Raw genomic sequence first — 18,118 nt, 5'->3', positions numbered from 1 at the left:
TGCATGTCAGTGGAACTGTGGGCTCACCTTTCAACCCAAAGACAGTAAAGCAGGGTCCTCACCCCTAGCAGGACTCCAATTTAACTCTGTAAGAAGTATGCCATCTACTGATGCACTGCTTACTACACCCTTCCTCACACAGCCACCGACCAAGACCACTCTTAGCTGTGGTTGCTGAAAAGAAAAATAATATTCTATGAATTTACAAGAAATGACAGCACTCTCGAAGCCAGTGAAATGTGTTTTATTTTAAGCCACTGCTAAAACAAGGACAAATTTAGTGCAACCTGGAGTTCATAATCTGAAAACTGAATATAGTTAAGTTACTAAAATGGTAAAACTTGTCACCATTATACAGTACAAGACCTTCATATTCATTGAGTACAGTTACATAAACATTTAGTTATTCAAACTGCTTTTGGTATACAATTGCATCACTAACTGGGCTGTGAATTACTGTAACACTGCACAAATAAGCAGCAGTTCCAGCAAATTATAATAAATTTTATTATTAAATACTGTTCAGACATTAGAACAAAGGCCCTCTAAAACTACAACACCAGCTATACAACAGGAATGTACAAAGATGATACAAAATAAAGTGACAACAGTGGCTGGGCTCTGTACCTGCCTCTTCAGACTCAAGTACAGTAAATGCTTGACAGCAGTGGCTCTGCTGAAAAGCCAAATTTCTTACAATAAAAATCATTCCTGAATCTTGTACTTTTTTTTGCAAATTAACTGTCTAGAACTACAGGGGTTTGCGCTGGTGTTTACTACTCACTGTGTTCCCATCTCCAACAATTTGTCTCTCTTCATAGAAAAGGTCCCAGACAAAGTTACATTAGAAAATGTAACACTTAAAATCTGATACCATTTTTGAGAGACCTAATTAGTCTCGGAATGTGGGTTTCTGGGTTTTGGTTGGCTTTTTCCTAAAAAGCTTACACAATCTTCTAAAACTCAAGAACAAAGATACTACAGAAATTGCATTCACATACATTATCTGAGCTGCCTTTTCACATCCTTGTTTTGAGACAGCAAATCCTCTTTAATTTTCGAGTATTGAGTTTTGTTTGAGTTTTGTTCAGTTTTTATTTTAAGGCTTTATGCATTCTTTGTATTATTTATGCACCCTGTTCTGAATGCTTAAACTAGTTTTAAATATGGCCACTGCTAACTTGCTTTACAGAGGGACTGTTTCTCAAAGTGCTTTTTCTACAGAATCTTACAAAACACCAAAACACTTCCATTTTTTAGAATACCAAATGTATTTATGAAGTATCTGGGTGATTTCTGAAACAATAACATCAGAGGATATATTTTCCTCAAAATAAAAATTAAATTACCAGGGTTCCCATACAGAAAAAATGCAAGATGAATCAAACTCTACCTTATTATGTTTGTTTATAAAGCAGAGTTGTATGTTTTAAAGGGACCAGAATGTGGCCCTTCATGTTTTTAGAGTTTTCACTTACATTTCTGTATTTGTGGTCAGGAGTTTTAAACAAACTCAGTAAAAGTGTAATTTAAGACTTGCATTAGCAAGGAACAGCTTTCTCACTAATATGGCAGAGAGCACCAGTTAGATACAGTCACAGTATGGTTTTCAAGGATTATTAAAATTATTCAATTGCAATAATTTTGCCAGGCTAGAGTAAAGCTTTTTAACTTTTTACAGAAGGAGGAAAGTCAAGTCATTCTGAAGAAATTTAAAACAATTTGTGTAGCAAACTGGTTTGGTTTTTTTTGGCTTGTTTTCAGTAAAAATGAAGTATTTTATACCATTTTTCCCATGAAAATTTGGAAACTATGCTACTTTCCTCAGAGGATAATAAAACCATTTCTTCCTTAATGTAATACCAATCAACAGTTACACAACACATTTGATCCAGTCGGAAAACAGGATTCCATTTAAAAAAATATTTTTCAGTGCAACTGTTATCCACTTAACTTTGTGAATAGTTGTAAGCGTTGTGAATGGCATGATCTTCTGCCTTTCTACAAGAAAGTAAATGAAATGAAAAAGCACTTCACTAAGTTTACAAAATCCATCATTTTGAATAAATTAGTTAAAAAATAGCTGTTCCTGCAGTGTTTTTTGTTGGTTGTGTTTTGTGTTGGTTGTTTTGTGTTGTAGGTTTTTTAAATGTATGGTTTTGTATATTTGGAATACCTTCAATATCTTCCTCACTGTACAGAAACACTTTACTATACTCTACTGTATCCTCATGTCCTGAAATTCCACTTGGTGAGAAAAATTTAGTCATGAGGCACTGCTTTTAACATTTTATTTCCTTGACATTTCAATTTTATAGGTAAATTTGTACAAGTATATAATTGCTGAGTTAAGGGGAAGGTGTTATAGCCAAGGAATTATTTCAAATTTTTGTCTAAAACAATATTGAAAATCAAACTGAAAAAGAAAAAAAAAGGGAGGAAAAAGGAATACAGGGGGTTTGGGAGAGGAAGAAAAAATCCAGACAACCTTTGTACAATTCTTAAAAAATATTTGCTACCAGAACTATCTTCCAAATATAGGAATTAAATAACTTCCTCTGCCATGCTTTGGGCTCCAGAGAAAAAGAATTCCTGATGTCTGGATTGTATTACCTATAACAATACAAAAGACCTTGAAGTGGCTTTTGGTCTTTTTGCCACACACATTGACTTTGCAATCAGTGAAATGATATATGAAGTGAGGAAATAAACTGAGCATAACAGAATTTGAATTTAGTGGTAGAAGTTTGCACCAGGAGTTCACAGCGGTGAGATCTCATACACACACGTATAAACAAACCTGTGTGCATTCACATGAGTGAACACACGTATGTGCACATAGAAAAACACGAAAAATCTTTGGCTCTGTGAGAAAGGTGAACTTCTGAGATCCAAGGCAGAAATCCAGATGACAAAAGAGGACTAAAACCCACCATGCCTCTGCAAAGAGGCCAGTGGAATGCTTTCCTGAAACACAACGACACTGCAAGAACAGTGCTCTTGAATTTACCATGTGACACTTTGTAGCAACTCATGGGGTAGGGGTAATCAGAAGTGAACATATGCCACTAAAAATCTGGAATAGATTTGGAGACCATAGCTCTCCTTGTTTGGGATCACAAAACTGTGCACTATAACAACAGTATATTTTTCTGTGAAAAAGCTATTAAGATTTTTTTGTTCATCCTAAATCAGTAATGCTCTATGATTATTTACCAAGTTTTAGGTGGCAACCTGGTAATCACCAGCACGTGCCTTTTTCTCTCAAAGGATATATAAAAAAACAAATCCCAAAAAACATTTTCAAACCACAGGATAAGTGAAGGTTCAGATTTCCCTTCAGACAGAAAGGCAGATCAGCAGCATTGGTGAGAAACCTGACAAGACTGCTAAAAATATTCAATTAAAAGTGCCTTTAAAAAAATTCAGTGAAGGTAGTTAACAAAAATGAAAAATCAATTTGCAAGAAATTTCCCCTTTACATTTTTATTAGCTTTCTTTGCTAAACACTTCCATGCTCACTGAGTAACAACATTGTCTTATTCATAAAAAGAAAATTCATATGTGGTTCTTGGAAAGGAATTAAAACTATTCAAAAAGATGGCCAAAATCCTCAGAAATTTCTATCTTCTACTTTTAAACATCTGTGTGAGAGACTAATGTACAAAGTCTTTGACACAGAACTAGTGTCACAGAAGTATCTGCATACAAAAAGCCTCAGGAAAAAATTTAGCAATTTAAATCTGACTGGCAAGCTTCAGGAAACCTTGTTAAAGAATTACATACGAAATTATGCTCAACTTCTCACTCTGCCCTTCTACCAGAAGTTACCAGCTCTGCAGGAGTCAACAAATTCATGCATTTGCACCTCTGCAATTTCAGAGCAGACTATCCCATCTTCACATAAATTTAAAACTGATAAAGGTGGCTATGAAGCCAGACTATATTAAGGGGCTGCTTGGGCAGGTCACAATTTTCTTCCTGGCAATGCTCTTGGGCATGTAACACCTGGCCAAAATGAGTATTTCTTCCACTGTCTGCAGCAAGGTATTCCAGAGCAGATTGTTGCTGAAATCAGTGCTCCTAGTTCTGCTGTGAATATAGCACACAAAGGAGTGGGAGAAAGAGCTGTCCTGGCACAAGGGAATCCTGAATATCATGTCTGAGACTGTCTCCTGTAGACTATGATCATAGACAAGGGTTGTTCATAAATATCTCAGTGGTATGAACACAGCAGTAAATACAATTTATGCGTGGGCGGACAACACCGATTATGGACTGAATAAACATACCATGTGCACAGTATCACAAAGCACAGCACAGCTATTTTGACTTTCACCTCAAAGTCTTTTAACGCCGACTATAACTTAAACATTCACTAGCTGAATTTTACTTTACACATCTGTGTTCCTTCTATCTCCTTTCAGAAGAGGAATGAAGTGAAGAGTGTAGCATCTTTGGATTTTTCAGACATTTTCCAGAAGCCAACTGACCAGAGATTTACTCGGAGCTTGCTCTCCATCAGATGCTGTCTCTATCATTTCACAATATTTCAGCACTGCTTGCAAGAGATCTCCAACTTTCCAATCTCTTTCTCTCAGTCTTCTAGAAAGCTAAAGGGAAAACAGGGGAACATAAAATATTTTGACTAGGACATCCTGATTAAGTTACAGAAGTTATTCTTGAAACATTAGGTCATAAGAGATCAGTTGTAATGAGTTAATCATTATTCCCACATCTAAAAAAACAAAAACTTCCGCAAGAATTGAGCACTTTTTTTAGGGCAGTCTTCACAAAACTTTCTTCTGGAGGGAGGACCATTTTCAAATTATGTGGTGCCACAGGTATGAGTACTGTGGTTCATCAAGACTGCAGAAAACAGGAAATTCTGAACACAAGATTAAGACATTTGCCACCCCTCCCATGCCAATAATGCATGTATAAAAAGACAAAACTCTGTCTTAATAAAAGGATGTGGATTTTCCTTTCACAACATATAGTGTGGTTGGGGTGGCACAGACACTACCCTCAATGAAAACAGTTTCTTCAGTATTGGGAAATTATAACATCTTGGGGAGAAGGAAAAGGTGATGATTAAGTTAAACTACCACTCAGGAGCAGAGATCAGTGTAGTTGAAAACATTTCTTTTCCCCCGGGATCAAAAGGAAAAAATCTTCCATTGCTGATGTGTCAAGCTCAGCTATATGTGTAAGAAAGCCTACCCTAAGGAAAGAATGAATTTGACAGCTTGCCCAGGAGTAAAAACCTAACAATTTTTAGTTTAAATAAATAAACAAATACCCACACAAACAAAGTATTCTCTGTAGCTTTCTGGACACCTGTCAATGCTGAATTTTGTAAACACAGTTTAGACACCCTACTTATTCTTTGGAGCTGTAAATTTTTAACCCCCTTTATAGTCCCTACCAAGACATTCCATATATTAAGTTTAAAAAAAGTGTTCAGGGAAATATTTTTCACAGCTACAAAATTAAAAATTCATAGAGTTTCTACTGGGAACCTGTCAGATTGCAATATAAAGTTCTAAAAAAATAAAAAGGAAGACAATCTTTCCCCCCTTCTTTACCTAGCTGATGTTCCAACTGCAACAAGGCAGGTGATAGGACTGACAGAAAGAACGTGGTTATAAAAACATGTATCAAAAAGTTAACTTCTTGAGAAAAACATTAACTTGAACAAGCAAAAAATTCTCTCTAATCCTGAACATAATTTATTCTGAACACTGGCAACTTTTCTCAGTAGAAATTAAGGACATCTTTTCTATGTAAGAAGAGACTGAAATCTGTAGTTATTTCTGTGAATTTTAAAGCAGAGCACAGGAAGTAGGAGTTTTACAGTCTACAACATGCAATTTTGTAAATGATGTTTGTTGGTTTATAAAAGAATGGTCATTTTTCTTTCCTCTGCCAGAGGAAAGTGTGGCTAATGTCCAAATACCTACTTCAGCAAATAAAATATAAAACTTCGGTCCAAATAAGTTTTCCACTACAGTAAAACTACAGAACTGGCACCTAAATTTTAATTTTATGTTTAATCTCACTATTTCTTTAGATGACCAATCTGTTTCTTCCTGCCAGACAAGTGAAATATTAGTGTTTACTCAAAATAAGACTCTTAAACAGGTAGGTAAGGTCTCATTAAAAATGGAATACATATGATTTTTTAATCCAGGCACTTGCATATCCACATTGTCAGGCATCTCACAGAAGTCAAGACCTATTCTAATTTGCTGATTTCTTGTTATCCTCCTAACAAATGTATTTTGTTACACACATAGGTATTTAACGTCTTTTTGCCTTGCTGAGCATAACAAGCACCCTTAAGTAAGAGTTCATACCCAGCTGCTGCAAGTAACAAATACCCTGCCTGATACACGCTAGGAGCCCGTCTGCCTTTTCTGCAGCCACATCACATCGGCGGCTCATCACCCTGCTGCGATCAGCTATAACGCAAGCCTTTGCTCCCTTCCAGGACTCACCCACTGCTTATAGAGCAAATGGCTGTTTCCGACGAGCTCTAAGGCCCGGCGGGTTGCACGGAAGCCGGGCTGGGTGACTCCCGAGGGTCCCCGGGAGATGCCGCAGCCCCGCGGCTGCCGCGGGACCAGCAGCGCGGCCACGGCGTCCTCTGGGCTGCAGCGCCCTCTGCAGGGCCGCGCTCGGCTCTGCAACAGCCGGGAATGACAGCTTCCAATCTCACTCCGTCGGGAACGGAGAACATTCCCATCGGGAAGTGGGATGGAATAAAAAACAGGTAATCATTCTCTGCCTCCGGGGAGGGAAACAAAATTTCAATTTATTTTAACATAACTGCATCTGGACAACTAAAAATAATCTATAAAACTAATTGAAACAATTAACTACTGTAGCATTTTCAGGACTGCATGACTACTGCCTGCCAGAAGGTCTTACCTTCAGGTGCCAACTCAGTATCAATTTATAACTGAAGTGTCAAGTAGAAAAATATCATATTTTTTTAAGAGGGCACACATAACAGGCACTGCTATTTTCCAGAGTGCTCTTCTCTTATTAATGTCGTCTTATTAAGGCAGCTGGAGTCGTCGTCAGATACACAGCCAGCTAGCAGCATCTTTCCTGTGTGTCCTGGAGCATTGGCTCAAATCTCAGCACCACAGCTCTGCAGTCTCTTTACTCAGAGCTGGCTAAAGAACAAGGGACTCATGGAAAAATTTTAAAAAGAGGCGCCTGCCATCTCTTTTGTGTCTTATTGCTAGATACACGTGTCTCGGGTACACAGAAAATAAATTATTATTAACACTTGTGGGTCCTACCACTATTCTACCTGAGTATTTGCAGCAAGCTTGAAACAGATGAACAGATCTTCAAGAGAAGGCAGAAGATTTAATGAGGTCAGAATGACTGTTATCCCTAACCCAAACTCATTGAAAAAACCTTCAAAAACCTCCAGAAAATGCTCAGCCAAGCATGTGAGAACAGAAAAAGTGATGTATTTTCTTCTTTGTGTTAAGGCACTTATAAACGGTAACAAAGAAGAAACATATTAATATAAAGACTAAACCAAATAATTTCAAATAGCACAGAAATGGAGAAAAGTATTCTCAAACTGCCTTCCAGTTTACCTGAAGCACAAAGTCCACCCTGTCAGAACTAATGTACAGCCAAATATATTCTTGAAATAATTCTAAAGCAAACATACCAAGCTACAGAAAAGGAACATAGGGCATATATTTCTATAAGCCAAAACAATGTTTCCAAACTTTCTGAGTTATTTAAAATAAGAATGCAAAACTTCCTATTCTCAAAATCCAATATACACATTCCATACAGTTACATAGGCAGAAAAACACTCCAAAATTATCATTCTCTTTGTGTGTGAGGAAGGCAGAGCCTCTCTGTTAGGAGAATGCAGACCAGGTACAATCTGGACTGGCCTCTAGGCACCTTTCACAAGTCTCCAGTAACTAAGCACCATCAGTGCACACATCCATCCAGCTCTGGGAGTCTGCTTTGTCATACTGACCTTTACCTCCCACTAACTCCACTTTTCTCCTGACATGATGATGTAAGCTTTGGAAAGCCCCGAGCTGAAGAGTCAATATTAAATTTCAGAACTGAGAGCAAGCTTTTTAATATACGGGTAAGTACAGTAAGTCATTTTTGCCAAGATCTTAATTGTTAAAATGCTATTAATGGCATCAGGCTAGCATTTTTTCACATTATCGGGTCACAGACTACAAATATTTTATAATTATTATTCCTATGAACCTCATCATTAGAGACAATACCTGTATTTGTATTAAGTTAGCCTTTCCATAACAAGATAATGTTAAAGTAATTTCTCAGTTGATTAAAAAATATAAGTTTAATGTAAGAAAATCCAGATTAACATGTGTAGTTTTGTGTGCGGCCATGAAAGAATAGGTTTTATGATTTTATTGGAATAGTAAGTTTCTCTCATGTGTTTCTGACGGAAATACTCAGGACAGCATGCTTACCAAAATACTGAGCCTTTCCAAAGATACACAAATTGCTAATGCCCAGTTCTTTGAAAGTTTGATTAATAAAATGAAAGCAAAGGCACCTAAGAATAAAACAATCTTATTGAGAGTTCTTTTTAGTAGTTTTGGTTTTAGTAGCTTACAGAATAAAGACATAACATTTACTTCAAAACTAAACTTCTTTCTCACAAGAAAATGCATCTTTGCTATGAAAAAAACCCAACAAAACATAAACAAACAAAAAGACCCCACAAACCAAAACAAAACAACCCTAAGCAGAACACATTAAGTTAGGAAAAAATTTGCATGACCAAGTTCTTGTAAAGATTCAATTTATAAACAATTAAATACTAAGTAAAAAATGCTTGAAGAAATCTAATTTTCACCAAACAGAAATTATGTAATTGCATCCTTTTTGGAGTAAAATACTTTTAAGTGGAGAAATGAAAAAATCAGCTTTGATGCATACTGATTTATGTATGGTATATACAGAGGCGAAACATGCTGTTCTACTTTGACCTCTCAGGATTTAAATAATGATTTTCCTCAGCAGTGAACAGCAAATGAAGTAATAGCAGCTGGTAAATCACAGCAAATGGAAGCCAAGGGAATCCTTCCCCTTTCCCACCACCCATCAGGCCCGAGTACTTACAAAGACGAATTCCCTTGCAGTGGTGTCGCGGAAGTGAAGGTCAGACACCTCTGTTTCAGAAGCTGCCAGCCACTGGAGGGCTGCTCTGAGCTGTGGGTCCACTAGATTTGGTTCCAGATCAATATTCATTATTGATAAAGTCTTTCGCACTTGCTCCAAACCTAACATTAAATATAAAATAAGCAAATCTATAGCTTCAAATTTTCAAAAAAATCTCTGTAGTTCACTCTTTATAGACTGTATTATCTTAAAAAGCCCTCAATTTAGTGTACACAGATAACATGAAAGGAAAAAAATAGATTGGTCTCAAGTGTTTCAGAACTTTTCCATTAGGAAGTACTGTTTATCCCATTTACAACTGTGTGCAAACATAGCTACATATTAAAAGATCCATAAACTATAATGTATATTCCAAATGACAAGAAATTTAGCATGGACTTTCATTGCTGTTCATTGAACAGCAATGGCTCTCACATGGTCCATCAGCTCCTTCCATTTCAAGCTGCTAATTTTACTATGCTTTCATCTAACTCATTTTAAGAAGTATGTATTTCTGAATTCTTTCCTGCACTGATCAGATGGCCTCTTGAACTTTTCCAAAATACACCGCTGGTTTACTGAGGCATATCCAGTTTTTCAACATTTCTTTTACAGCATAAGCTCCAAAAATTTGTACAGGATTGGAAGAGTAGTTGTGTTAATAACACTTAGGAACTAGAGTATTGTCAACTTCTGTTCCCAAGCTGAGTTTCTGTATCCAGCTACCACAGAGATCCTTTATCACAATCCCAGAAACAACTAGGCACGTATGTAGTGCTCTCCAAGCTGGAGTCACTGCTTCCAGACTACTGAACTTGACTCTAGAAACATGGAATATATCAACAACAAAAACATTTATTCACATTGAGTTTAGCTCAATCTCAATACTCTTCCGACTACTCTTCCAACTAAGGTTATGAAAATTGAGGTACATAAGGTATTCATTCCCAAGTGGCAAAGTCAAGCAAGTTGAAACAGATTCCCCCAGAAGTAAAAGCAAGAGAAAATTAACTAGCAAAACTGACAAACAGTCCTTTCAGTGGATAACAGATTATTTGTCGAGGAGCCCCGAAATTTAACTTCTTTATAAGAGAAAGAAGAATTTTTTAAAAGATTATGACAGTGGGTGGAAAGCATTGTGGTAACATTGCTGGGAAATGTTGGTACATTTTTCAGTATTATAAAATAGATGTACCTTTGATAATAAGGCTTTGATTCAAATTCTTTGGTGATCAAGGCACAGTCAGCTTAGAAAAATGTCAGACATTTCCAGGTATGACATGAACAGAACTTCCAAATGTACAACACCAGGTACAAAGTGTTCTACCTAGGACACTGTTTAAAGAGTCCTACAATTACACAACAGAAAGAGCCTTTTCAAAACAATAGTGAGAAGGTGAGGAACTTACACTGGAAAAATTTCACTAGAAAATCCTTAATACAGTATAAAGCAGGCTGTTGCACTACAGACAGTAGGTGACACCTAAACCATGTAAAGAAAAAATCCCATCACTATCCTAATTGAGAAATTTGAATATTTGAGATGCCAGAACTTTTAAAGTTGAGACCAAAAGAAAGCAAATTAAAACCTACAGAGTAGAAAATATTTTAATAACAATTATTCTAAGGAAAAAATACTCATTAATATAGCTTATATAGCTTTATTTTCTTACATCCTTAGAGTCACATCTCATTTAATACAATTAAGAGATGTTGGTTACTTAGATACATTTTCCAGGAGCTTAAAAGGAGAGAAAAAAACTCCAAACCAACCAATACATCTTTCTGCTTACACTAAGACTACTTGAAGATGTGCAACAAGGCAGAGTATCCTCTATAAGGAAGTAGCAGAGGTTCCTGGAAACAATTATTTTATCTTCAGAACACACCCAACACAAAGAAGACCTCTGTTACAACATCAGCTCATCTTAAAACCATCTTCACACACTGTGTATTGGCTGTTCTCATTTCAGTTAACAAACTCTGGCACATCAATCACACTGGAACCAGACCACAGAGATCTTCTAACAAACCACAAAGTTGTACAAGATTTTGGATAGACCTTATGTTATACTTCACTAAGAAGAAAGGGAAAGTAGCAAATGCATCAAATCCAAGATTTTTATTATTTTTTATGACTCTCTTCCAAGATTAAAGTGCCCAGTTTGAGTAACTTCTTCAGCATTTTGAAGGCAGCCATGCAGATGCATTACCATGGCTCCTTAACAAATATTTTTCTAAAAAGTTAAGCTCTGCATATAAATTCACACTTTCAACAAGCTGATCAAAGTTCCCTACCTTATGTTATTAAATTTATGTAAGCATCAGTAAGTAACTAGCACTTCCCAAAGGCTGCAAATTTCAGTGTACTAAGAGGACTATGTACGGCATTAATTGAAAATTCTGACGCTTGACTGTCATTGATTATGATGAATAGAGATAATAGAGTTGTCACCTTATTTTGCAGACTACAAAGGCAAAGAATTAACAAAAATTAATGTAGAGTGCACAGGACAAGAACACCAGCATATGCAGGAACTGACGTTACCTTCTACAGCATCCTTAGAATCTTCATCTTTATCTTCTGTTCCATCACTGTATTTTAATTAAGAAAACAAAAATATGAATACAATCCAATATATGCAGTAAATGTAGTAAATTCTAAGACTGTATTGAAGGTTAAATAACAACAAAATCATAAAAGAATTAAGGAGTGATCATGAAAAGCAGCTTTGCTTCTCACACCATTTCATGTTGTAAACAGACTTATCATCAACCTCACAAGATTTTCTCTTAGGAAAAGAAGAGAGAAATGAGAAAGGTGTTAAAGGTGCTACTTATTGATTTTAATAGTTTTGCTTCATATGTGAAAAGGTTCAGCCACCTTATGTCACAGATATGAATAGCTATAGGTAAGCCTAAGTGGTCTATAAAAACCAATTACTATGCAATTCTGAAAGTTTACACAAGCTAAAGGGAAAAAAACCCCAGAAATCCTGTAGGAAGCAAGCTCTAGTCTGCATGAAATAAAAAGTAAATCTAAAGACTTATAAAACTGCAGGCAAGAACATGCAAAAAAGGGACCCTTTTGCAAGCAAAATACATTAATCAGTTTTAGCACAGAAAAATTTAATCATTCAGGGTGGATTAATTAATGAAAAAATCATACTGTGATTAAGTGAGAAGAGTGTGAATAATGTATCAGCATAAAAAATGTACTGTATTTTTATTTTCAAAAATGATGATTTCATGCATAAATTATGAGGAATCCATCTGGTTTATATTTCTCAACTCAACCAACCTGTCTGATGTTGGAAAGGATAAATTCTCCTCATACATATCCCCTTCTAAACCAAGACTGCTCCAGCTACTGCTGTTACCATTACTGCCAGGAGAAGAAGAGAAGACAGCTGAACTAGAAAAGAACAATAGCTCAAACTAGAACCTTCATTTTCCTTACAACTCTTTTGTCAAGACATTTAACGCAAGAGCACTGAAACTTTCTAGGTTTACTGCAACAAACATGACTCTCAGTGCCATCCAGAGCAGCAATGTGCACAATAATGCAAAACTAGCAGGTTTCAGTACACTGGTGAAAGTATTAATTTGTACTCATTAATTTTTCAGATCAGTGCTAGCAGCAATTCTGTCCTCACGTCTAAGCACATCACTTGTAATTTCTAAAAGCTAACAATTTCAAAAGGATTACTCAGAAGAAAATAGATTACATCTGTATTATTTGCTTAAGGAGCAGCTAACAGTTAATAAAATTATGCATTGTGAAGACAACTTCACATATAAAATCCTTCCATCTCACTCCAAAAACCCAGTAACGATCTCCATCAACTTGATGAGAAGGAATTCCTAGAGTAAAGCATTGTTTTTTTTCATTTTTAATATTGTTCTGTAAGTTGATCTTTTTAAAAAGGTAGGTTTTTAAATCTATGAAAACAATACTGAAGAGATTACTTCACTTACAGTTCACAAAAATTCTGCACTTATTCTATGACTACATTCAACCCACTGCAAGGAACTGAAAAAACTGAGCATGTTCTTACACTCGTTAATTTCAGTCATTATAAATAGCACAGTTTGTTAAGCCTGTCAATATGTACAACACTGAGCAACTCATATGATTAAATTTCATTCCCCCACTTCATACCACCCCCAGAGGATGTCTGGAAGCCTTCCAAGAACAGGACTTCCAAATATCCAGCATTCCTCAAGAAAGCAGACTGCCTACTAGAGATGGCATGAGAAGCTGTGGAGTAACTGCAGAGAAGAACTGCTGCAGGAGGATGCTTTCTCCACCTAAGTTTTATGTGACTGTTGAAGGTCATTTCCACTCATGGCAAACAGCAGAATCGGAGAAGAAAACATTTCAAGAGACAGACATTGATCTCTTTCAAGTGTTTGCCAGTAACATTATCACCTATCAGTGTCTCTTGCTCTCCAGCATGCCTGCTTGGATCCCAATTTCCAAACAATGAACAGCAGGTTAGCAAGTCTACAAAATAAACACACTCAAATAACATGAAAAAAGTTTAAGAAGTTGCAAGTGCCTTATTCAGTACATTATTGTTTATTTAGACTACATGTCCAAAGAAAATTCAAAGAGTTCTCTTGTTATGCTAACAAGAAAAAAGAAACTTAAAGAGCAGAAGCTTCTGAAGAAACCAATTTGCAGAGAATGCAAACCTGGTCTAAAAAACATTTCTCGAGCTACTGTGTGAGACTATCACACTTTATATGAAATATTAAATTTGGCTTTAAATCATTAAATTACAGGTATAAAAAAAGTTAATATAGCCTATTGGTATCAATACTTTACACTCACAGTGTCTCCTTCACTGGAAGTTACAAAAGCAAAACAAAAATAGAAGTAAAAGCTCTGCTGGTCGGCAGACTAAAGGATAAAGAATTTGTCATCTAAGAGATCAACCTCTGCACACTACTGTTGTGCTTAGGTAAGAGACAATGCACTTTAAAGAGGTCAATCCTGGTCTGAAATAATCATATATATTGAACCATATGATTGCAGTGAGGTATGAGAAAGAGATGAGACCTTTTCCTAATTAACAGCCAAATTAGCAGTCTATTAAATAAACTCCTGTAACGACAAAACAAGCAATAAACAGACAAAGGCATTATAATGCCTCTGTAATTGTTCATGCAGCTCTTCAACAAGAGCCAGCAGAAGAATAACAAAACAAGCAAGAGGCTTCTGCTCTGAGTTATAACCCAACCTGGATGCTGGATGGAAAGCCTATGTCTATGCCTGTGCTTATACCTACAAATCAACTAGAGAGAAAGCTTAAGAACTTTTTAATTCTAAATTTAAGTCACCAGATTTAGGCATGAAAAGCTGAAGACACAAGCACTTCCCTGCATAACTAGCAAGTTCCCTAAATACTTTTCATCTTAATGGAGCTGCCCACAGGATGCAGTGAATTAATTTCTTGTGTTGCTTTGCTTGTGCTTGGCTTTTGCTTTACCTGTTAAACTGTCTTTATCTTAACCCATGAGTGTTCTCACCTACACTCTTCCAATTCTCACCCCCATCCCACCTCGGCAGGAGTGACTGGCTGCTGGGTGGGGCTTAGTTGTCAGCTGGGATTAAACCACAACAGGGTATTATTACTGAATCTGTGCTTGTTACAGGTCTCCCCCTGGCTATCTTTTTTTACAAAAGGCAACAACCCCAGATTCTTGCTTCCACCTGATAAAGCTCAGCAACACAGACAAACACACGTGCTGTTACCCAGCCACAATTAGTTCTGTAAGACCAGCTGATCAATTTGCACATGCCTGTTTCCTCCATCAACACTTTACTACCCAAATTATGCCTACCCTTCTATAACTAACATGTTAACTTCTAGTAACTAACATGTTAATGAGCCACAGATTTTCTTTCAAATTATAAAAATTACCTTCTTTTCATTTACATCTGTTTTGGGAATGATAAGTCACAAATACAACAAAGGCACTACTGGTCCAGAATTTTTTTATACTTTTTCACTTTATCAACTTATCTATATTTTATTGTGTAACTGCCAACATAGTGAATATTCTCCCTTATACTCAGATTTCATCATCATTTTCACTTGCACCATCATTTTCATAAGAGATGATGTTTTACTAAAATAACTCTGAGTTGATGCATTCTTTTACAAAATTATTAAGGTGCATGAGTGATAAATTGTAGTAGTGGTTTGATTAAATTATTTAGTTAAGCAAAACATGAAAAATACTGCAAACATTTAACTGAGTAGTTTCACATTGGTACCAAATAACCTAGTTGGATATTACATAAGCAAGCATGTGTCACATACTTTCTTTAATCGCAGCAATGATGGAAGTACTAACTAAAGAAAAAAATCTCTCTCCCATTTCTGCTATTCTTCAACAGAAATGCTGAACTTTTTCATATCAATCACAAAAAACTAAGTTTATTCATTCCTCATACATTCCTTCTATAGAAGCTGGGGCCACAACTCTCAGTATAATTCTCCCTGGAAAGAGGCAGAGACATTGCAAATTTTAGAACTGCCATTCTAATCTTTGTTAGCTATCAATCAGCCAGGAACAGTACAGTGAGAAGCTCTGTAGAAAACGTTACTAACTTGAACAGGTAAGTTCCAGTATTACACACCTGCAATTCTATGGTTGGCAGTATATAAATACTCCACCAATGTCAGTTAGAGCAGCTTATAAATTCCAGGTCCAAAAAAGACAAAAATAGCTGTAAAAGCTCAGCATGCAAATTAAGCTATTACTTTTTTTCAAAAATAAATGAATTTATAGAAAACATTTTCTCAAGGATTAGGTTTTAATATTTTAGAGCACACCTTATAAACTGTATTCTCAAGCTTTATTTTACACAACGTAGTTGTTTTTAAAATGCTTCCATCTTTTGCTAATACTTAAATTTTATATGTACAGTTTTACTTGATGTGATTCCCTGGCATCAATGACAATGCACTCTCCATATATTTTACAGAGTATGAACATTCATGGCCAACAACATTTTGTAAGAAAACAAAATCATGATATTAGAGCCATTTTTAATAAAAAAAGTCATTGTGTGTTGAAAACAAAAATAATCTCTTCTCCCCCAAACCCCAGGAGAAATATCACTTGATGACAAGTTATTTGATGTCAAGGAAACTGTTTAACTATACTAACATCTTTATAATTACCTGTCACTTAGGTGAAGAAAACTGCTGCTCTCATCAGGATGTTCATCTTCAAAACTTAGATTGGACCAACTCCCAGTGCTATCATCACCAATACTAAGACTCATCTGCTGGCTAACAACAGATTCAACAGAGTGAAATCCTTCTCTTCCAACAGAGCTAAACAAAAATTTAAGACAAAAACATCACTGCATTTCATGCTGATCTGTGTTTAGTTCATTCACAGCAATTTAACCCCATTCCAAAGACATTAAATTCCATTGGAAAAGAAAAGGTGGGAAATCCCTTAATTTGTGCCCTATTCTGAACACAAGAAACAGTGCAACCAAATTAATCTGAAACATCAACAGGCTTACATCAGGGATTGCTATGTGGAATTCTTTCATTAGAAATCAAAGAGAGTGGTACAAAGAATTCTCTCATTTGGAATATTATTTGCTATGAAGCACAGAAGACACTGTAGCCTTGCAGCCTGTGTATCGAGGTACACCTGTCAAGCAGAAGACTTACCATTTCTAAACTTGTTCACCCTAGAACAGTTTGGCTATTTTCCCTGGCCTGCCTTCAGTACTAGCACTCAAGTAGTCTGCTACTGAGGGCAAAGTGCTTAAGTATAAACTGGTGACTAAAATATTAGGATTCTATTTTTTAGAAAGTTTTCTGCAAAAAAAGATTTGTTTTTCTCCTTCAAGAAAGTGTAGCAATGCATGACTTGTACAGAATTTTTCCCCTCAGGAAGTAAGTTTAATTTTTTTATCCAAAAACCAATCAAGCAACCATAACCCATAGAAGTTAATCTTTAGAAGACACTTTAAAAAATTCATTTAAAGAAGTCTGAATTCCTTATTTAAAAAACCAACCAAACAAAAAAACCGTACAAAATGAGAACATGCAGTTATGAACTAACTTTCATGTGCACACTGTGATTATCTATATATATGTATATATGAAGCAGTAGGAAGTTCAAGAAAAATGATCAGCCTACTCCCACATAGCAAGCAGCCACAGTAACATTCACTATTTAAAAAGGCAACCTTAACCACATCATTCCTAACACTTTGCTCCAGTGAGCACGAATTTGCACAAATATGTTCTTGAACTGGAACCCATCAGGGTAATAAAAAAGGTCATTTTTCTCATTTTTATTTACAGTTATACCAGCACCAGTTGTCTACATCACACCAGGCAGCTTCTCAAGGATCATATGCATTACATACCGCACACTAGATGACAATAGAAGAAACATTTATAAGTTCTGTCACAGAAAAAATTCTAATAACGCTTCCTTGCCCCAAATTTAATAATAAACAGTATCTCTTTGAACTCTGCATTTTGTTGTTGGCATATTCTAATTAGAATTTTTAAATAAAAGTGTCATCTTTGATACCATAGGTACAGAAAAACATCACCACATGACTTTTCTTTAGTCACACATCAAGTAAAGACTCAACCCTGTTGTGTAAAGACCAACAATATACTCAAGAGCACTTTTATGCTCTTAGTATTTATGTGTTTCATATCAAACCTTGAAAAATTTAGTTCAGGTCCCACTGTAAATATTACTTCAAAATGAAAAAAAAAGGGTACGGATTCCTCTTGAACCTGAAAAGATTTCACTATGATCACAGCACAATCAGTTTGAGGAAACAGTTGTTTGCAACAGATTTACTGTGGAAAATATTTCCTATTTATAAGCCTAATAAAGGAAACAGTATGTTACTCTTTGCTAA

At 35.9% G+C, this 18,118-nt stretch overlaps 1 protein-coding gene across 1 annotated transcript in view; it reads right to left on the bottom strand.

Moving 5' to 3' along the window:
* Nucleotides 1–228: 228 nt before the first annotated feature.
* The window catches only part of AKAP11 (A-kinase anchoring protein 11), a 44,160-nt gene continuing 26,270 nt past the window's right edge, over nt 229–18,118 (bottom strand). Inside the window, 5 exon segments of the mRNA XM_054518262.1 lie at nt 229–4,613; nt 9,154–9,314; nt 11,741–11,787; nt 12,494–12,577; nt 16,392–16,547. Coding sequence (XP_054374237.1) covers nt 4,467–4,613; nt 9,154–9,314; nt 11,741–11,787; nt 12,494–12,577; nt 16,392–16,547 — 595 coding nt within the window. The 3' untranslated portion in view covers nt 229–4,466.

The sequence above is a fragment of the Molothrus ater genome, chromosome 2 (assembly GCF_012460135.2).
Source record: "Molothrus ater isolate BHLD 08-10-18 breed brown headed cowbird chromosome 2, BPBGC_Mater_1.1, whole genome shotgun sequence".
Lineage (NCBI taxonomy): Eukaryota > Metazoa > Chordata > Aves > Passeriformes > Icteridae > Molothrus > Molothrus ater.
This window is presented reverse-complemented; position numbering and strand designations above follow the sequence as displayed.